The sequence below is a fragment of the Sceloporus occidentalis genome, unplaced genomic scaffold, assembly GCF_023333645.1.
Source record: "Sceloporus occidentalis isolate IW3139 unplaced genomic scaffold, rSceOcc1.0.p SCAF_1, whole genome shotgun sequence".
NCBI lineage: Eukaryota > Metazoa > Chordata > Lepidosauria > Squamata > Phrynosomatidae > Sceloporus > Sceloporus occidentalis.
This window is the reverse complement of record NW_028316981.1, coordinates 295019092-295041654: the sequence shown is the minus strand read 5'-3', so window position 1 is coordinate 295041654 and position 22563 is coordinate 295019092. Positions and strand designations below refer to the sequence as shown.

The 22563-nt window shown below is 40.0% G+C and overlaps 1 protein-coding gene across 7 annotated transcripts in view; it reads right to left on the bottom strand.

The window, feature by feature from the left end:
* The window catches only part of LIFR (LIF receptor subunit alpha), a 140991-nt gene that overhangs the window by 71719 nt on the left and 46709 nt on the right, over positions 1-22563 (bottom strand). For all 7 annotated transcript variants that reach the window (XM_089496393.1, XM_089496401.1, XM_089496352.1 and 4 more), the window contains one exon: positions 7678-7834. In XM_089496393.1, the coding sequence (XP_089352519.1) occupies positions 7678-7762 (85 nt within the window). In that variant the 5' untranslated portion in view covers positions 7763-7834. The remainder of the gene's footprint in view (positions 1-7677; positions 7835-22563) is intronic.

The window sequence follows — 22563 nt, the reverse complement described above, 5'->3', positions numbered from 1 at the left end:
AAAATTGAGATGGTCTCTATCAAGCATTTTCAGCAGCCTTTACAAACAGTCAAAACAGATTACTGTAATTGCTGAATTACATCATTAGATAGTGAATTTCCTAAGAGTCCTGGACTGATAGGATCTGAACTTGCAGCACTACACCAATGCTGTTGGCCAACATGGATCACTTCACCAGTATATTGATGGGCTGATGCTATTCATAACAAGATAGGCTTTGAAACTCATTGCCAAAGACAACTCGTTCACTCTTCTTTTGTTGTCTTTTCACAGGCAGGAACAGTTGTTTTAATTCACACACACTGTGGTATTTGGGCTCATTTAAAGCTGAAGATTGGTTGTTAGTTTTTATTGCTGCACATTTAATTTACCCATTTTTATGCTTTGATTAGATTTTGTTTTTATCTGAATTTTATTACTGTACTGTTAGAAAGGGGGGGGGGGGGCGTGCACAAAGTTTTGTTTCAGTTAATAAGCATACAAACAGTACAACACTGTATTGTTAAAATACTAGAGGCTTTGCATGTTTTACTCGCTGTGTGAGAGGTAAATTGCTCAAAACCAAGCCTGGTCAATAAACAACTTAATCTGAATGCCTACAATAGGAGTGGGGATGTTGTGCCAGCATAAGCAATTATTGGCTGGTTGGTTTATTATTCAATCTTTCTCCTACTACATAAAGCGAAGTGGATCACAGTGTAAGTGAAAACAAAATACAGTTACAGTAAATCAATGAGTAAAACAAAAGTAAAAGAGTAATTGAATAAACAAAAGGCACTTAACACCCAACAATGATGATGACAAAAATACTCCAATTAAAAGACTTTCTGTGAAATGATCCATGTAGCAGAAATAAAGTAACCTGACACCACTTTAACAGTCATGGCTCTATCCTGTGGAATCTTGGAATCTAGTTTGGTGAAGTATTTAGCCTGGTCCGTCAAGAAGCTCTACTGCCTCACCAAACTACAAATCCCAGGATTCTGTAATAGCAATTATAGTACTGTCAAACTGCTTTATTTCTGCAATGGAAGGATACAATAGTTAAAGAAAATGGAAGTTGTGTTACAGCATTACTGGAGGATCTAAAACTGACTACCCTGATCTGTCAAAGCAGTATGACAGGGATATCCAAGAAATGGAACAGTACAACATCATAAAACTAGGTAAATGGAAATTATTTAATTTTAAAACTTTGGTAGACTTAATACAGAGATCTGTTCCAGCTGTGACAACCAGCCAGCAATGGAATGTACTACAAAACCATCTTGTTACAGTATACCACAAACCACAAACCACTGAATTAAAAAAAAAAGTGAGCAAATATAGGAAGGGTATTATTAATCTGCTGTATGTGAACTCTTGATTTTAAAAAAATCATTTTAACTAGTGCTGTAAGATTTAGTCTCCCAATAAGGAGCCACTTAAATATTTGTGTCTTGTTTAATATGGGCCCCCTGATTAATTGGGCCATTTTCTGCTCTCGGACTCCTTATAAGTCAACTAAGAATGCATGCTGGCTGGAAACTGTGCTTCAGGTTTTCTGGCAGATACTTTCCTTGTTCAGCCAAATAGGAGCCAGATCGGACACGGAGCAACTTTAGTATGACAGGAGTGTGCTCTCGGACAGTTATTATGACAAAAATTTGAGACTGGCAACTGAGTGGGGCATATTACTGTTATACTGCCTCTTCTTCTTTTTTTCTTGTCTTTTCTTTCTTTCTTTTTTTATTTTTATTTTTTTATTTTTCTTTGCTCCAGAACCGGTACTCAACTCTGTGCTACCTATCAATGAGGCTTCCTAATGGGGAAGAAAAACCCCATTGTCCAGGGTCCCAGACCAGGGTGGTTGCATTGCCAGAGAAGAGATTATAGAGGGGTGGCATCCTAATTAAGGTGATGCACAATGACTGCAGGTCACACTCACAACCTGCAACTCTGTTAGTAGTAGAAAGACGAAGGAAAAGAGGAGCAAGCAAAAACTCTCATTCATAGTAATGCCCAAAAATACATGTTTGCCAGGGAATTCTTTACCTATGGATCTTCAGGGAAATGTGACAGAGAAAAGCACTAACAGATTTATTATGCACTGCTGTAGCAAGACCATATTCTCTCCCCCCCCCCCCCCCCCCGCCATGTTAGGTACTTTATAATTCAGTACCTAACACAGTTTCATCAGACTTTGTGAGAAAACTATTGCATTGTTCCAAGCAGCAGAAAGGAAAGGCAAGGACAGAGAGAAGGCACATGTTTAGTCCTTGCTAAGAAGATAAGCAGCTCTTCCAAACTGCAGAAAAAAGGTAGTTCAACACCACTGTAATTGTCATGGCTTTATCCCATGGAATCCATGGATTTGTAATTTGGTGAGGTATTCAGCCTGGTCTGTCAGAGAGCTTTGGTGCCTCACCAGACTACAAATTCCAGGATGCAATTAAAGTGGTGTCTGCTGCTTTATTTCTGAAGTGTAGATACATCCTCAGAAGCAATGACACTCTGAAGATTAGAACTTAGTTTTTAGACTACATGCCCCAGAATCTTCCCACCAGCATGGCTTTTGGCGGGGCGGGGGGGTTGTTCAGGAGACAGTACCATCATTCAAAAAAGTATCTTTTCCAGGCAGCTTTACTAAAAGCCATGCAGCAATTGAGGGGTATAGCCTTCATGCTCTTTGTGTAGGCAGCTTGGAAGCATAGGCAAAAAGTAAATAAATCATTCCATTATATTTGGCAGGGTCCAATCAAAAGTTTTGTGTGCTCTGTCTGATATTTAAAATAAGTCCCTCAGCTTTATAGAAAAAATGTGTGCATGTGTGCACATGTGTGTGTGCACGTGTGTGTGTGCACGCTAAATACACACATTTGGTTTGGCCTTTCAAACTAGTACTCTGCAAACACAGTAACAGACCCATTTTTCTCTTTATTTTCAAGGTAATAACTTGTTAAATGACCTAAAACACTGTTATCCTTCCATCATCAGCCTTGGTTTTGTCCATGTACAGTTTGATCAACTGACTGGAACATGTAGGCTTCCTTGAGTAATGCTTATATAATCAAGCGAAAGCCCCATTTTTAATAAATCAAGAGAACATTAGCCACTTCTGACTTTTTTCCCTGTCAAAACTTTACAAGCATCCAATAATAACAAAAAAACAAATTATTGCTATAAATATTTTTAGGTCAAACCCTAATCAAGGATGCAACTGTTGTTGGAGATTCCAGTCTGCTTGCACTAAAGCAGAGATGAAGACCCTCTAGTCCTTTGGTTGTCCTTGGACTCCAGCTCCTCTCAGCCTCATTCAGCATACTCCATGATAAATGATGAGTCCAACCTGGTCCTCTTAAAGAAGCCATGGTATTCCTCCTTCTCCTCCTCTTCCTCCCCTCCATTCAAATTCTATGAATTCTTTATAGTCATTCTTCGTAACAGGGGTGAGAAACCTGTGGTCTTCTAGAGACAGTTGAACTCCTATAAACCCAAGCCAGCATGGCCACTGGTTTAGGACAATGATAGCTGTATTCCAACAATACCAGGAGGGCCACTGATGCTGATTTAAAGTGATAGTGACAGAGGCATCTTATGAAAGCAACAAAGCACAACACTTCTGGTGCTCACTCTCTTTATTTACAAAGACAGAAATAGGAATCGTATTTCTGCAACCTGAAGTTGTCGGACTACACCTCTGTTATTCTCTTGAGCACAGCTGCTTTTCTGTATAGTTTTGCTGCTACTTAGCACAGTAACTAAAACTCTCAATCCCAGGAACAAGCATGAATGTGTCTTCAGACCCAGTACTAAATAAAATGCTTCATTCTTGTCTGTGTAAATCTACAGCACTATATAAATAAAGCATAATAATAATAATAATAATAATAATAATAATTCTTAACACAGGTAGAGGTCTAGGTAGAAATACAAAGAGGCAATCTTTAGTTTCATTCAATAAAAAGTCAACACAGATATGGTACAAATCAAAATATAAAGGCAAGCGTTAAACAGGTGTGCCTCACAATGGTTTAAAGGCACTTTCCTTCCAGTTTTTATGTTTATCACCAGAAAATAAATAAATAAAAGGAAAACAAACCTATAACCATGACATTATATTTGAAATATAGTTCCCATGATCCACTACTCAAAATGGCCATTTTGGCTGGAGGGCTCTGGTATGTGAATGTAATCTTTCCCTGTTAAAATATTTTCAACTAAATAACTATCTTTTCTTAGAACCTCCTGGTGCACTTATGCTGGTCACATCTATAAAATACATACTCTATATACTCATGTACAGTGGACCCTTGTTATACTCTGAGGTTTGGTTCCAAGATCCCCAGTGGATAACAAAATCTGTGGATGCTCAAGTCCCATTAAATATCAAAATCAAGGTTTGATATTTAAAATTTATACTTTTTTTTTTAACATTTTCAAACCATGGATGCTTGAATTCGCGTATAAAAAATCTGTGTATAAGAAGGGCCGACTGTATAAGTCTAGAAATTTTAGTCAAAAAATTGACCCAAAAAATCAGAGTCAACATATTCACAAGTCAATGTAAGTACTGTACTTTAATTCTAATATTAAAAAGGAACCACTCCCTGGTGAAAGGCAAGAGGATAATCTGTTCTGGAAGCACTGACAAACCCCACCCACCCCACTCACTCATCCATAAAGCCTTTAGGAATTTTGCTGGAATTTTGTAAGTTATTTGGCATGGTTTTCCTTTGCTTCATCCTTTGTTACATGCCCCTAGCTTTCACCTTCAACGTACCCACAGGTCATATCAAAATCCATAATTTTGTCCCCCAAATCTCCCTTCGACTTACACATGAGGTCCGCAACTTCATAAACTAAGCATGGTTTGATTTTAGTTTGTTTTCTACTAACTATAGTTAATGTTAACCACAAAAACACAAACAAGGTAAAGCGGTGGTTCTCCGGGACACAAGGGGTGTGTGAGACTTGGAGGTCCTGATCCCTCCTTCACTTCCCAAACTTTTTAATGCACAAAATTATGTTTGGGATGCACTGAGTTGTTGTTGTTGTTGAACTTCACAATATTAAAAAAATACAATTAAAAACATAGAAAAGAGGTACATTAAAATAGAATTAAATTATTACTATGTTAAAATAGATAATTATTAAAAGAATAAAATGCATTTTAAAAAGATAAAACTATATAAAACACTTTAAAATGAAACAACATCCTAGACTGTTTACAACCATTCTGTTTGAAAAGCCTGTCTAAACAGGTAAGTCTTAGCCTGCTGGCGGAAGGAGGGAGGCATTCTGGCCTCCCTGGGAAGGGAGTTCCAGAGTCTAGGGGCAGCCACTGAGAAGGCCATCTCTCATGTCCCCACCAAGCGTGCTTGTGATGGTGATAGGATGGAGAAAAGGGCCTCTCCAGAGATTCTCAGGGCCTGGGCTGGTTCATATAAGAAGATATGGTCTGTCAAATAGCGTGGAACTGAGCCATATAGGGCTTTATAGGAATTAAATATTGAATTTACTTAAATAAAACTATTCTAATTTGGACATTGTTATTTCCTTATAAAATGTTAAAGTATAAATATACATGAATGTCTGAATGAAAATACACACAGTAAAAAAACAAAATATCTTTATTCATACACTACTGTTGAGAGTGTGTATGGGGGGGTTCAACATCCGTATGTAGATGTAAAGGAGGGTCCCAAGGGTAAGTGTTTCAAGTACCACTGAACAAAAGTGCTGTACAGACCGGAGCTTTGGGCCGGCCTGCACGCGTACTAGGGTTGCCTCGGGGCGTCCTTTCCAGATGCCCCGCAACCCTAGTATGTTGTAATGGCAAGCGCCCTTTCTAGATGGGTGCCGCCATTACAATGTCACGACTGCGCCGCCTCCAAATGGGGTGGTGTGGATGTGATGTCTTCGTGCTGCTGAAGGGCGCCTGTGGCGCCCTTTCAGCAGCGCCAGAAGGAGCTCCTTCCTTGGTTTGTGTTGCTGGTGCAGCCTTTACACGGCTACGCCAGTGACACAAAGGAGAAAGGGACCAAGCAGCCCCTTCCTCCCTTTCCCCACTGCTGTCAGGGTGTCCTTGGGGCTTTTGCCGCTTCCCCACGGCCTGGAAAAGCGGTGGATTGGGACCTCAGGGCTGCCGCTGTGGCAGCTGAGGTCCCGATCCATCGGGAAAGGGGGCGGGTACAGGCCACCCCAAATGGGCGGTCTGTACACCACCTAAAGGTCATATAAAACACTAGTAAGAATTTTAAATTCCTTTTTGTTGTGATGAGAAGGGAGTACATAAGGCAACACAATGTTAGAACTCTGTCCAAATAGCACCTATGTTGCAGGCGTTTGTACTTCTTACACATAAGATAGACACAATATAGCCAAATATAAGAGGTGGGTCAACTACAGCCTTGGAACCATATGTGGCCCCTGAAGACTGGGGATTTTGGGCCCTTGATTTTTTAAATATCTTACAGACTCACCAGACTACCCTTTCTCTTGCCAAAAAGAGGTGAATTGTCTCCCCCACAGCATCCAGGAGCAACAAATCACCTTTCAAAAATCCTTGACTAATTAACTCTTTATACCAGTTCTTCCATTACTGATCACTTCTCGCTGTGTTTTTTTTGGGTGTCCCCCCATTTTGATAGTCTCTGTGGGTTCTAGAAAATGTGCCACCAAACCTGCTGCACTTGCCCACTTCTGTTGTAGTTGGATAGGATATATGACTGTCCTCAAAACTGTAGGTTTTGTCAGAGCTTTTGATAAATTCCCGAGGGCTCAAAAGGAAACAGCCAGGAGAAAGTAAAAACAACAACAACAACAAAAACAGTGTTCACCCTAATTTATAGCCAACCACATCACTAAGTCTTAAATATAATCCAGGGCACCACAATGAGTCACTGGTAATTACACAGCCTACCCACTAACTTTGATGTGTACGGTGTAACCTGACCAAGCTTTCAACAGGGAGACCTGATTCTCTCATCAAATCAGTTTGAATTTGTCCTCCTCCAAGATTCAGATGTTCTCAAAGCCCTCACGGGTGCAGCCACTAAATTGGAAGCATTTTTGCTCCTCTTTATATCTGCATCTTCCTCCTCTGTCCTATTGACATGTCCTGGCCAGCTCCTGACATCTTCCTTGTTCCAATCTATTATCAAGATCTTAAACCTAGGGAATAAAAAATACAGCCAAGATTTCCTCAGGATTGTAAAAATCACTTTTAGGGTGTCTGACTGCAGAATACATGCAGTCATTACAGCAAACAGATTAATAATATTTGTTTTAATATATTTCTACCCAGCCTCTCCAACTGCTCTGCTCATGTGTCTTAATAAAAAATATAATCTTAAAGGTGCCACAAGTCTCCTTTCTTTCTTCCATCCTTGTTTTGTTTTTTTAAGGGAGCATACAGTTTGATTTTTTTTAAAAAATAATCTTTAAACTTCCAAACTCTATAATTCAACAACAAACAATACAATACAGCATTTCTCCAACGTAATGTTTGTTAGATTTCTTGGAATGCAACTCATATAATCCTTGTCCATTGGCCATGCTGACTAGGTTTAGGAAATTGTAATCCAAAATATGACATGTACCACATTGGGGAAAGCTGGTGCAAAGCCTAAAATGTTATGAGACAGAGAGTAGTAAGGAAAACCACAACAGCAAGAGGTATTAAAATGCACCAACCTGATTCGTGACTGTAGACCAAGTGGATCAGGATATACAGATGTGCTACTGCCAACAGACAGCACTGAATTTGATTAATCCACATTCTTCTACAATTCAATGTGAAGAACTGTTCACCTCAGGCAGGAAAAAGTATCATTGTTCACATAGACAGGTTCTGGCAATAAAAAGAAAAATAAGGAGTTGTGAATTTCCAAACATGTAAGGCTATGTGAAGTCAAAGGCTTTCATGGCCGGCATCCATAGTTTTTTGTGGGTTTTTTGGGGCTATGTGGCCATGTTCTAGAAGAGTTCATTCCTGACATTTCACCAGCATCTGTGGCTGGCATCAGATGTTCTCTGAAGATGTCAGCCACAGATGCTGGCAAAACGTCAGGAAGAAACTCTTCTAGAACGTGGCCACATAGCCCAAAAAACCCACAAAAAACTAGTTAAGGCTGTATTCTTGGAAGGTATATGATGCTCAAAGATAAATTCCTGTGCGTTTGTGAAGTACAAGCTGTGAAAAATATTTACAAATTGCATTGCCTGTGTGTATGTGTGTGTGTATGTGTGTGTGTATGTGTGTGTGTAGCCTCAAAGAAGGTCTATTACAGTCATGAACCTTGGAAGCCTTAGTAGAAGAAGCAACTTTAATACAATCTGTTATTTATTGTCAGCCCAGGATGAACATGCCACAGAGTGGGCATTTGCTTATGCATGAGCTGCAAAAATATAATTAGCACTAATATAGTTCAGGCTATTGTCAAGTCTGCATACCAAGCGTATTTAAAAATACTTATTGTTGGCATTCAGACTTGACAATATTGTTGGTAAATGCTGGTAATTTTGTAAACTTGGGGCAAGGCAAATGTGGTATAAGGAAGTGGTGGTGTTTCAGAATTTATGGGGTGAAAGACTAAACAGGATTAGGCAGCAACTCTAGGAAAGGAAGTGTTTAACATGGAAAATCTTCATCCTTCAGAATTTGTTATTAGCTATTCTCAGGACATAAAAAAAGACATGTACAATATTATTTTTGGGGAGGGGGGCAGTTGATTTCAGTCTGAAAAATAAATGGGCCAAAGAAAGTTAAAGCACTCCCTCTTGCAGCCCTATACTTCCCCCCTCCATCCAAGTTCCCCTCCTACCATCTCAGTGGTTTTCCTTGAAATAAAACCATCAGGGGTTTCAGTCAAGGATTTCACACATCCATTCTGTTTTGACCAACATTTATAAGACTGCCGTAGAGTGCATTATATTCTGTTTGTATGGGCAGAATTAGTATTTTCTTTTAAATCACTGCCAGCAAAGCAAGTGCATTGTGGTTGACTCTCCTTGACCTAAATGTTTCTTTGCCATTAGTTGAGCCAAGCTTTGGCTTTCAAAAATCATCAAAATGGAGAAGGAACATGATATTTTTTTTAAAGAATGATGACTTTATGAGATTCAGTTATTTGGCAGCTGGCCTGCAATTTACTCCCATTTGGCTTTGTTCTTTTAACTAAATGTCCCGTGTAAATTTTCCAAAAGCAGAATGCTTTGGTAAGCTTTCAGTCCTTTCCTTCTACAAAAACATCCTGCTTTCTCAATAAAGCACTAGGAAGGGTTTTCTCACAGTCAAGACATATCAATATTTTTATTTCATGTAAAGCAGACAGAAGCCTAGCAACCAATACATTATCAATTAACAATTAGGCCTTCTACATTTTGCAGAGTATATGGTGCAGACCTTTCAAGTTGGAGAGACAGCAAAATGTTGGATGAACCCTGTCTGATTGGATTTGCTTGTGGAACAGAAGGTGGCTGGTTTTTATGTACTGCTATACCTTTAGACTCTAGCTGAGTGGCAGGGCAGATTAGGGTTGCCATACGTCCGGACATCCAAAACGGGGGAAATGTAGGACAAAATTTTCAAATGTAGGACACATTTTTGTGTGTCCTACATCTGAATAGGAGCCTCGCTGAGGGGAGGCTTTCCCTTGCCACCTGGGCCCCGGGCCTTGCCACGATTGCAGTGGGGAGCAGAGCCCAAGAAGCGAGGAAATCCTCCTCTCAGGGAGGCTTTCCTTCACAGCCTGGGCCCCGGGCCTCGCCGCGATCGCAGCGGGGAGCGGAGCCCAAGCGGCGAGGGAATCCTCCTCTCAGGGAGGCTTTCCCTTGCCGCCTGGGCCCCAGGCCTCGCCGCGGGGAGCGGAGGCCAAGCGGCAAGGGAATCCTCCTCTCAGGGAGGTTGTCCATTGCCGCCTGGGCCCTGGGCCTCGCCGCGATCGCAGCGGGGAGCAGAGCCCAAGCGGCGAGGGAATCCTCCTCTCAGGGAGGCTTTCCCTCACCGCCTGGGCCCCGGGCCTCTCCGCGATCGCGACAGGGAGCAGAGCCCAAGCAGCGAGGGAAAGCCTCCCTCAGCTTGCCATATCCCTCCCGGGGGCGGGGGCAATCGCGGGGGCGGGGGCAAACTGGGGCGGGACCGTGCGGACCCGCCCCAAACTGGGAAAGTCCCGCCCCCAGGCGGGGTATGGCAAGCCTAGGGCAGATGCACTAGAAAACTAGTCTCCAATATCTCCATTAAAACCTTGGATTTATGGGCTTGGAAAGATTTTGCCCAGTCACAGTTCACAATGCTGGCAGCTATAGCTGTTTTCTGATGTTTTACCACACTCCACCCGTAGCAATTTATATACTGAAGCTGACTGCACTGGCAGTTGAATATTTTAATGTCAGTAATGACAATGGGATAGCAGCCTTTACCACATTTAAGGCAGGAAGCTAATTTATGAGGTGAACCTGGTGCTTTTTAACAGAAGAGGAAAAAAATTCACGTGGAGTAGTCACTGCTACACCTTGAGCCAGTAGACTCACTCTACGTAATGATAGGGCTGGCCTTGGATTGGAGCTGAAGTGAATCCTTTAAGCAGTTCACATAAATTGTCTCATTTTACCTTTACCCACACCCAAGCAAAATAAATCATCATCATCATCATTTGAATACCCTAATCTGGGGTATTTTCTGACCCTAACGAAATTCCCGAAGTATTACTGGGTAGGAAAATGCCCCATGTTCACAAGAGTGTTGATGAGGACAGAATCAAGGGCACTGCACAATATCCAGATCTAGAAAACACATGTTCATATGCAGTGGAATATTTGTTCTATATAACTGTCAGCTCTTCCTCTTCTGCAAAATAAATAAATAAATAAAATCAACCAACACAAAAGCAACAGACTTGTTGAGACAACTTTTGTCCAACCAGTATTTGTCTGTAAAACTAAAACTACTGGTATTTATGCTTGATGACTGAACATACATCTGCACTGTAGAAATTAATGCAGTTAAGATAAGACTTTAACTGCCTAGCTCAATGCTTTGAAATTCTGGGATTTGTAGCTTTGTGAGCTATTTAGCCCTTTTTGTCAGACAGCTCTAGTGTCACAATAAACTACAGAGCCCAGGATTCCATAGGATGAAGCCATGGTGGTTAAAGTACTGTCAAACTGTATTATTTCTGCAGTGCCAGATGCAGCTTGCAACTCAGTGATGATTTGTACAACTATGTCTAAAGTACTACTGTAGTTCTAGTTCTGTGTGAATTCTGGAACAGACTGCCTCTCCAGAGAACTAAAAATGTCCCATCTGCCTTAAGGAGGGTTAAAGACATTTTGTAACAGGATGGGTGGGAAGAGGGGAGTTTGAAGTCAGTATAAAATTATGCTGCAGTTACCTCCTCAACAAAGAGCTACACTTACAGTCTCTTCTGGCTCACAGCAAAAAGCAAGGATGAGCATCTGACCAGCGACAGTTTTCCAGGCTTTGGGGGATTATTCTCCCTCAGTTACCCTTGGAGTTTCCTGGTATTGTTTTGTTGTTGTTGTCGTCGTTGTGTGCCTTCAAGTCATTTCCAACTTATGGCAACCCTAAAGTGAACCTATTGAGTTCTCCTGGCAAATTTATTCAAAGGGAATTTGCCACTGCCATCCTCTAAGGCTAAGAGAGCGTGACTTGTCCAGAGTCACTCAGTGGGTTTACATGGCCAAGCTGGGATTCAAACCCTGGTCTCCAGAATCATAGTCCACTACTTAAACCACTGCACCACGCTGGCTTTCTCCTGGTGGTTTCACATCCAAGTCAGATGAGATCAGGGTGGTTCATGATGGGACATTTAAAAGAGGATCCATCTTGGGAACAATAGCAAATGCTCATCCCAGCCAAGCAAGAATGGAAAAAGTACATGCTAGATATAAATGACATTTACAAAAGACATGTTTAGGTAACTGAGACGTTGGGTTTTCCAGATTACTTTTCAGTCTAACTTTTTGTAGACCAGCAGTGAACTCAAGTGACATGAGTACCTTAGAAACTGTATCATGTCCTTTGTAATGTCTTTAGTTATGGGAGGGTTATAAAAACAGATTCTTCATATCCCCTCTTCCATGATGAAGAGTATGTAATTACAATACATGATCCTTCAAACAATGCATTTCATGGTTTGCTCAGGAATGGACAAGATGAGGCAAGAGAGAAATAAATCTCTTTATGTGTGTTTTTATCACAGACCTGAATGAGTAGTTCTTGAATATATGTATCCAAGACTCAGTATTGCAAGTTTGAACAAATGCCCTGCTTTGTAAGAAACACAAACAAAAATTATATTATTCTTTTAAGGGCTTACCTACGTAAAACATTAGCACTGATAACATGAGCATTCAGGGAGTCTGTTTAACCTCAAACAGAGCCTGTAAGTCAGCTCCTGTTTACCTCACCTATATTTAACCTGTTTTTCAGCAATGGTGTGACAACTGTGGGCTTTATTACAAGCAAGGCATTATGATTAGTAGTCATAAGACAGCTTCATCTTGCCCTTGACCCTCATAGAATTGCTATAACTTGGGACAGACTAACTCACCATAATCCCCCATATATTTTTAAAGGTCCCTCCCTGAAAATAGAAGACTAGCATGCAAGGGATTGGAAAGGATTGGACTACAACTTCTCTCTCTGATGACCACATGGATCATTGGAATCTTTTTATATGGGAAAACAACATGGGAAACATTCAACCATGGCACCTCCTATGCCTAATCTCTCAACTAGTCAGTCCACTGCATCACTTCTTCATATTTGGACCTGGTCCTATAATCTTGGCATTACTTCTTCACCTAACCATGGTTAATCACTCAATAGCATCTCAAAAATACATACATACCTCTCCTTCCCCAGAAGCTATTACCCACTTCTCCCTACAGTCTCATCACAGATGCATGTTTTTCTTCTTGCAGTCTCAGAGCTATCTGTCATTAGACTGGTGTCAGCACTATGGTTCAGTAGCTGCAACTTACATCCAAACAACACTTTGCGAATTTGTTTCAAAATTTGGCCTCAGACCAGGGTGAGGAACTAACCACAGCTAGTGAAATGCAAACCACAGGAATGGCAAGTAAGGTAGGAGAAAACCTATGATGTATGAGCAATTGAGCCAAGAGGCAGTCTACTATATCTAAAACAAAGAGAACAAATGTAGTCTCCACGATGCCCCTGATGCCACAGGGTGGTGTGGGGGTTTTTTGGCCCAAAATTAAAATTAATATAGCAAGCCTTTCTGCTCCCAGAGTGCCCCAGGAGTTAGGACATTTGAACGGGCAGGCACCCCAAAAGCCCCTCCCATGCAGAAAACACATTCATGAATGGACCCTTGGTTACTCTAGTTTTGACTTCTTCAACTGCATTTTTAGGCCTAATGTAACCCACAAAGCATTTAGGTAGCTAAAAATCTCTCCCCTAGATCATTCAGTTGCCTGAATAAACCAACAGAACCCCACACACTGAAACAAGACTAAAACTCAACAGCCCAATGCAACTTTCTGCAATTTGGGTATCCACATATCTCACCAGCCCCAGCAGGTATACACATTGTTCAGGAAGGCAGGGAGCTGTAAACCAAAATAATCTGAAAGGAGATGATTTATAGAAGGCTGCCCTAATGGTTGAAAACTGTGGCTTACTCTGGCTTCTATTTTTTATTTTTATTTTTACAAATATGGCTGCCCCATCTTTAGCCATACCTTAGACTTTTCAAGGAAAGCCAGCAGTTATTACTATCAGAATACTGTACTAGTGGTGAGACATTTCCATCCCTATTGTGAAGCATACTGGGTGATCATTGTCCAGCTAACCTACTTTATAAAACTGTCATAAACACAAGATGGAGATAAAATAAACATGCAGTGATCTTAGATCTTCATCAAAGGGAAGATGAAAATGTAACTTATCATTAATTATAAATAACAGGGATTTAAAAAAAATAACAGAAAAAAATACAACACAAAAAAATGACATTCTGATATTGTGCTTTGTGTGATTCCATGCCTGTATGATATAACTGAATTCAGCCTACAGTCTCTACTGATCATTTAGAACTAGGGAGAAAACACCTAAAAGGATAAAATAAAGTATACAATAAAACACACAAACTGAAGTGAACATATACTTCTTCTATTACTATTCAGCACAACACTGAGAAACACAACATTTATCATGACATCTTCTGGACTGGAACAGAATAGGATGACAAGGACTTCATGAAAATTCAACGCAATTTCCCCTCTCAGTTCTGACTGATGTATAAATAAAAATGCTAGCAATGTGAGTGATGCAAAAAGTATAGAGGGGAGTCAATGCCACACAAAGAGACAAGAGAAATGCAGAGGAATGGACTGATGGTAAATTCATAAAAGGTCTCACAGAAGTCTGTTTCTGAAACAAATCCAAAATCAGAAAGGACCTCAGCTTATTTGCTTGGCAGGCTGAATTCACCCACTGTTTGGAAACAGTTCAAAACCTTGCATATCGTAGTTCCTTTAAATGTTAGATTAAAGCCTGGAGTGGATTCACCACTCTATTGACATGGTGGCAGTAGCAGCAGAAAGAGCAGCTTTATGAAGAAAGGGAGATCTGCCCTTCAGTCCCTCTTGTGCCTCTTCTCTGTAGTAGTTTGCCAGGATGAATGTCTATGGTTGCCCTTCAAGAAATGCAGTTTTTGCCACGAGAGCTGCACAATATTGCAACAGCCCTTAGAAAAAACTACATTTCTCCTACTGCTACTGCCACCATTCTACATAGTATATTGAATTAAGGAAAAGGGAACAGAAGGTTGAAGCTTGAGTTTCATGTTCTGTGGAGTGATGAGCAGTAGGTGCTGGTAGCTTCCCCTTCGCTTCCAGCGAAATTCTACAGCCCTTGCTCCCTCCCATGCCATGCCATCTCATTCCAATAATAATAATAATAATAATAATAATAATTCCTCGCCCTAGAATGCCATCTCTGCATCCTCTTGCTTTTGTTTTCCCTCCTTGTGACCCCAGAATGCACACACATACATATGTAGCAAAAGCATTCACATATTGTATCAATTTGCCAAATTGAAAGGGAAACATTTGTAACATTCACATTGTAGCATTCAAATATTACACAAATAATAATAATAATAAAAAAAGCCTCTTGCAAAGTGAGGTGCCCTGATGGGAGCAAGGAAGTGAAAGGAAAATGTAGCACAAGCACACACACATTCTATCTATAGGTATCACCCTGTAGCAAAAAGCATTCGCATAGTCTGTCAAAAATTAAAATTAAAAAGAGAGACAGAAAACTGCCTGCAAGAGGGAGGCATGTTCCATTCTCTGCTCTCCCTCTGACCATCACTCCCCTGAACTTGACCCTTTCTCCGGCTCCATCCTCCTCCTCAGCCCTGATTCTGCCCTTGCCACCCTTTTTCCATCTCCTTCCTTCTTCTTCTTCTTCTCCTCCTCCTCTTCCTTCACCCTGATGAAGGGGAGGCATGTTCCGCCCTCTGCCCTCCCTCTGATCTAAATCCCTCCCCTGAACTTGACCCGATCATGACCGGGGCGATGTTCATATTTGCCACACCCAGTTTTTCTCAAAAGATACAGCTTTTACTCTGCTTTCAAAAGACCCGCGCCAAGGGGCATTTGCCCCTGAATGGGTGTGGAAGCCTCAATTTCGCATGTGGAAGAATTGGGGCCAATATTAACTTCCCTTGGTTAGTCCGGTTTCTGAACCAGGGTAAAAGGTAGTCCGAATGGCCCCTGAATGGAACTGGGGGACTAGATGGTGGTAAACCAGGAATTGTTCACTGTCTCAGATTTTAAATCTCAGCTGAAGAACTTTGAACACTCTCTTCTGTTGTTGTGTGCCTTTAAGTAATTTCGAAGTTATGGTGATCGTAAGGCAATTCTATCATGGGGGTCTTGGCAAGATTTGTTCAGAGGAGGTTTGCCATTGCCTTCCCCTGAGGCTGAGAGCATGTGACTCGCCCAAGGTGACCCACTGGGTTTTGTGACCAAGCTGGGAATCGAACCTTGGAGTCGTACTCCAACACAATGTTAGTTCTCACTTCTCGTTTGGAGGGAAGCATTATGAGCCTCTGATAATCAGATCCAAGAACTCAGTTCACATGTTTGTACACATATTTTTTATAAGACAGATGTCGCCTAATCAGGCAAGGTTTACATTTTTGACATATCCTTGTTATCTGTCTTGGATTACAAAAACAGCACATTCCACAGGCAGATAATTAAGGAGTTTTATACAATAATATTTATATAAGACCATGATATACACATTGTGTTTTGGGATGAATTCCAGACGTTCGCCTTCTTGGGGGAGGAGGAAGCTCAGATCTCACTCATCATAAACAGCTCTGCTTGCTGGAATGCTTCATTTCATCACGGGTGACCTATTTTTATGTTTTCCTGGTGGACTCTGGTCTAGACTGATGAAGAATGTCAGTAACTGGCTAGTAGAAGGATTGGAACCCACAACATTTTGCTTGATGTCAATTATTTGGTACAATTATTAAAAGAAATAAAATGCAACCAGCTGAACACTTTCTAGATGAGATGAGCAAAAGAATATGGGAAGCTATCACTGGTCCATCCAACACAACGTTTCGTATAACAGCTTTCCCCAGTTTAGTATGTTGTACAGATGTTTTATACCAGCTCCAGTTAACTTGGCTGATGATTAGGAACGATGCGAGATGCCATCTGACATAATCTAGAGGAGTGGTTCTCAGTCTTTGTTCTTCCGTATGTTTTCAACTTCAACTCCCAACATCTCTTGCCACTGGCTATGCTGGTTTGAAAACCAGTGATCTAGAGGGCCACAGGCTTCCCACCTCTGACCTACACTCCACTCCAGTGTTTCAGGCTAGTATCTTTCCTAGCCTTACCTAGAGATGCCAAGGACTGAACTTGTGACCAATTGCAAACAAGTTCTGCCACTGAGCTATGGCACTTCATTTATTGCATGCTTTTCTTTAAAGATGTAGGAAGAAAGATAATAAAACCCTGTAAATCTGGAATCAGCATGGTCAATGAAAAAGAACAAAAAGAAGAGCAATGACCAATAGCAATGCATTAGAATGAAGCAAGCGAGAAACAAGATTTAATTAGGCAAAAGGTTAGGAGTGTAATAACAAAAGACACTTGTCACACTGCAAAGTCCAACAGAAAGACAACACATACAGCCATAACTGCTGATTTTGCAAGATTGTACACAGACATATCGATCTGTTGCATTTTGCAATTATGCACATACGTACATCCTATTGATTATTTTGACAAAATATTTTGACTTTGTATTTGAGGGCAACAAAGGCTGGAGTGTTGTTCTAGCTGTTTCTGCAAATACCACAAACCAGACAATAGCAAAGATTCTCCGCCAAGAATAATGGTTGTTTGTTTCAAAAGTAATTTAAAAATCCGTGATCCAGCACTGCATTTCTACTGCTTTCTTTTATTTTTCATGTGAAAATTGTACATGAACATGTACATTAATAAAAACAATTGGCCATGATTATTAACTTTAGACAATGAAGTGGAATTTGAATCTTAATCGTAACCAGATTTGTAACTTGGCAGCTACATCCTCAACACCTCATTATCAATGATAGCCATTTTATAGTGGCCAGGGAAAAGTCTGCCCTTCTAATTGTTTCATTCCCTCCTGCACATTTTCTTTCTCTCTCACACACACAAACATATTCATTATTTTCTAGAAACAGAAAAAAAATATATAGAAACTATTTTCCTGGAAAAGTGCTGGGGGGGAGCTGTTTAATGTCTTCTTTTTTAATTTTCGAATAATGCTGTCTGTCATAGGCAGGGCTTACCATCAGGTAGATTGATAGCCACCTCAGAAAGTTTGTGGGTGTTATGAAAGAAGAACAAGTTGCTGGTTAGCTAATGCTTGTGAGTACACCATCACCAGTTTACCTATCTCTTTAACAGCTTTGCAGCAATTATTTAAAATATTTCTGCATATCCTATTGCATTTTTTAAAAAACAAAGGAAGTGATTATGAAAAGCTAAACCAGTAAGAATATTTTTTCTTCACGTTCCTGAAAAGATCTAAACTGACCTCCATTTTGTTTTATCCTGCCTTTCTCCCAGCATAGGATTTAAGGCAGCTTACAACCATTTAAAAACATAATATACTAAAGGGAAAAAAGCTATTAATAGAAAACAGAATCAATGTTCTGTTTTAAAAACACAAGTAAAAAATAAAAGTTAAAAACACATTTAAAACATAAAGAAATAGGAACCCAGTATCCCCTGTTCATAGTTTCATCTGCTAGAAATTAATAACTAAATGTACACTTAAATAGGAAAAAAAATCCTGAAAAGGAGCTTCACAAATTGGAAACAACCACAGAAAAGGCTCTCCATGTCTGCATCAAACAAACCTGTGATGGTGGCAGGACTGAGAAAAAGCCCTCCCAAACAGATAAAGAGTTAATCAAAATTAAGATAAAGAGTATACAAGTACTAATTAGCTGAAGATATATAGGTACTAACTAGCTAAACTAGGATCAGAGATTATACTGTATTGGACTATTTCAGAAAAATGCCTACAATGAAGGCTGGAGTTAAGAGGGAAAACATGCAGCATAACAGAATACAAACTTGCATGTACTGTATGTGTGCATATATTATAGTCATTATTTTAGCAGGAAAAGAAAGGCTGCAAGAGATATATGTATCATATTACACATCCTGTTATCATCACCAATATAAAAAGCTTCTAAAACTTCCCCCTAATTACAAGTCCATGCCAGAAGTAGCACACATTTCTGGGAAACCAAAGCAAATTGCCAATTTGGCTGACAGTAAAGATAAAGCTACAGAAATAGAAGATGGACTTGTTTTCTTGAGAGCAAACCTTGCTGACCTACAGTTTTCAGTCTCAGACCTCTACTCTTTATCACATTAAACTTAATTTGTGCTCTACTCTGTTATGAGAATGCATTTCTGCTATCGTTCATTCAGTCGACTACATTATTTCAAAATAAATCTCCGCATCTGGATACCGGCTGAGTCTCCCTTATCCAAAATGCTTGAGACCAGAAGTGTTTTGGATTTGGGATTTATTTGGATTTTGGAATATTTGCATATACATAGTAAGGTATCCTGGAGACAGGACCCAAGTCTGGGGCTTCACTAAAGGTTGTAGACCACATGCTTACCACTAAGGGTGTGTGTGACACACTGCTCCCCAAACAACTGCCTTTGGGCAGGAATGGATTGTGGTGTTTGCCTGCATGCCTTTAAAATGCTGAAGAGGTGGTGTGAGTGAGGTGAGGCTCTGTGTGAAGAGAAAGGAGAGGCCCCAGGCTTAAAAAATTAAACGTGTAATGTTTATTTTTAAAAATAAATAAATAAGTTTGTTATTCTTTCTAAATTTTCTTTTAAAAACATCACATCTTATATTTTAATCGCATAAGACAACAAAATGTAAAGTGTATGATATTGTAATTTAAAGGCATAACTTTAATTTTGCTAGTTGTTTACATTCCAATTGCCATTACCTTCAGTAATATAAGGGAATTACAACTTATGAGTAACATTAGTATAAAAGCCTTACTAAGCATTCTATATGGTGTGTTATGGGAGGAGGTCAATGGCGGAGGGGGGTGACACTGAGTTACTGCACCTGGTGGTGCCAACCCTAGTCATGCCAGCACTGCCCAAGTCTAAATGTGGAATTCATTTATGCTTCATACACACCTTATGCACACAGCCTGAAGGTAATTTTATACAAAATATTTTAATAATTTTGTGCATGAAACCAAGTTTGAGTACACTGAACCATCAGAAAACAAACATGTCACTATCTCAGCCACCCATGTGGACAATTTTGAGTTTTGGAGAATTTTGGATTTCTGGATAAGGGACACTCAACGTGTATACTATTCAAAATAGATTTCCATGTGTTCTAGGTAGGAGTGGTCAGTAGAGGACCTTCTCTGTCTCCCAAGCAAGGTGTGTATTCCTTTGAGATCTTCATGATAGCAATAGGCAGCCCCCTTGCAAGCCATTCACTTCCCCACAAGTCACACTCATCCAAAGTTAAGTATTAAAGGGCAGCTTCCCCCTTCCCCCTTTTCTCAGCGCTCACCTCCAACTATGGATGTAAAGTGTAGAGGCAGTAACATAGACCGTTACAACAATACAGTGGGATTGCCACAGTTTGACTGTAAGGACTATGTGAAATAGTACTACTTCCTTTTCGCCATCCTTAATCTTTCACCTTTCAGCTTCAAATGATAGCCCTCAGATCTAGAATTATGGCAAATAACATCTGTGTCTACTTTCTCTGCACAATGCCTAATTTTATAAATTTCTATCATTTATCATTTGCTTAACTGCATCCACCACCACTCCAGATAAAAAGCCCCAAATGTTGTAATCTTTCCTTAGAGGGGATTTTCTTAATTGTGTGTGGTGTAGTGGTTTGAGCATTGGACTATGACTCTGGAAAACAGGGTTCGAATCCCCGCTCAGCCCTGGAAAGCCCCTGGGTGACCTTGGGCAAATCACACACTCTCAGCCTCAGAGGATGGCAATGGCAAACTCCCTCTGAAGAAATTTGCCAAGAAAACCCCATGATACAGTTTCCTTAGGGTTACCATAACTTGGAAACTACTTGATGGAATACAACAACAACGATATACCTGTACCTTCTCTAGCCATACCTATGTTTCTGTGGTGCAATGACTACCACTGTACAGAGTACTCCACAGGCAGTTTTATTTTTGACTTGTTTATCCTTAGATTAAAAAAAAAACAGGCTTAAGCCCCCATTTTTGTTCTACAACTTAGGCAACACATTTTTTTTAGTAATGCATCTTAGCCCAGCCATTGCTTGCATTCAGATTGTTGTATCATATTTTCATAAAGTATTTCAGCTTAAGAGATTTGAAAAAATATTTTCCTTTTTGCTTCCTGTCTTGGCTTCATAAGATATGATTTCTCAACTGAGTCACTATTTTTTCCTACCCTGCAAGCTAATTATTTATATTTAAAGATGCTTATACACCACCTTTAGGGAGCCTTTTCAAGATTTCTTACAGTACTCATTAAACATCAATAACATACAATTAAGGAGCCCTGGTGGCGCAGTGGTTAAATGCCTGTACTGCAGCCATTCACTCGAAACCACAAGGTTGCGAGTTCAAGACCAGCAAAAGGGCCCAAGCTCGACTCAGGCTTGCATCCTTCCGAGGTCGCTAAAATGAGTACTCAGACTGTTGGGGGCAAATTAGCTTACTTGCTAATTAGCTTACTTGCTGTTCACCGCTATGATCTTTGGAATAGCGGTATATAAATAAAACAAATTATTAAATTATTAATTATTATTATTATTAAAATCTTATTAGTTAATAATGAGTAAAAGCCAAAAGGGAGGAATAAAACAAAAACATATACTCCCATTTAAAAACACTCATGCCCAAGAAGAATTTCCCTCAAGCAACTCAATAAAATTCTTAGGCAAAGGCACCTAATGACAGATGCACCTTTAGGGGACTTCTGGGGCATTACACATTACAGCAAGAAATGTACTTGCCATTGCTATTTATTTATTTATATTTCATTTATATGCCACCTTTTATCCCAAGGCAGAATGAACACAGTCAATATAATGTTTTATAATTTAAATTTAATAAGGCAAACTGGCAAACCCCATCAAAAGGAGTCTGGAAATCTTGCTTGTTTACTTACATCACAAGCAAGAAATCATCATCAACTTCATCACAACATACCATTTTCCTCTATCTAACCTTGCCATAGTCTATCAATACCAGAATTCAAGGGTATGTTTCTAGATTGAACTGCCATTCTTTATTTTGGAGTCTCAAGGCTACATATACAGATTTAGTCAGTGCTTATCACTTTGACAAACTCCAAAACACAGCCATCATAAAGAGGCCCTTTAATGCGCAAAGTTAAGTGAAGCTTAATATTTTACCTAGTATTTTCTTGTCTGATCCATCCCACCTTTCCCCACATAGCTTCCTGTGGGTTGAGATAAACTAATCCCTCATAGGATTTGTATCTGACAGAGAATTGATAAGAGCTAATTATAACACTGATAAGGTACTCTCTTTCGGTTTGAAGACAAAGCAAACAGAAAGAAAGAGAAAGAAGAATGAGTCCTCAAACCAAGTGCCTGGCTTGTTTCAGCAGGATACCTCTAACAGAATGACAGTTTGGAGCTCCCTTTTTTTCCCCTGTCTGATGAACCAAGCAAGTCACAAAGGTGAAAGAAACGTGACGATTTGGAAACAGGGCAAAGCTCACAGGACAGCCTTTTGTCAATAAGTCGAGGATACTTAGCATATTTATTCTGTCTTTCCCCTCAGCAGACTCCCAACAGAAATGAGCATTTTCAAACACAGTTGTGTTCCTCATTTTCATCAAAAGGTTTTGGAAACCACCTAGATGCCACAAGAGCAATTCTAACATTAACCCATCCCATTTTCCCAGTAATCACATTTCAATCAAGCAAAAGCACCAACTGCTGTCACCCAAAAGATGGATCTGCTACTGAATAGG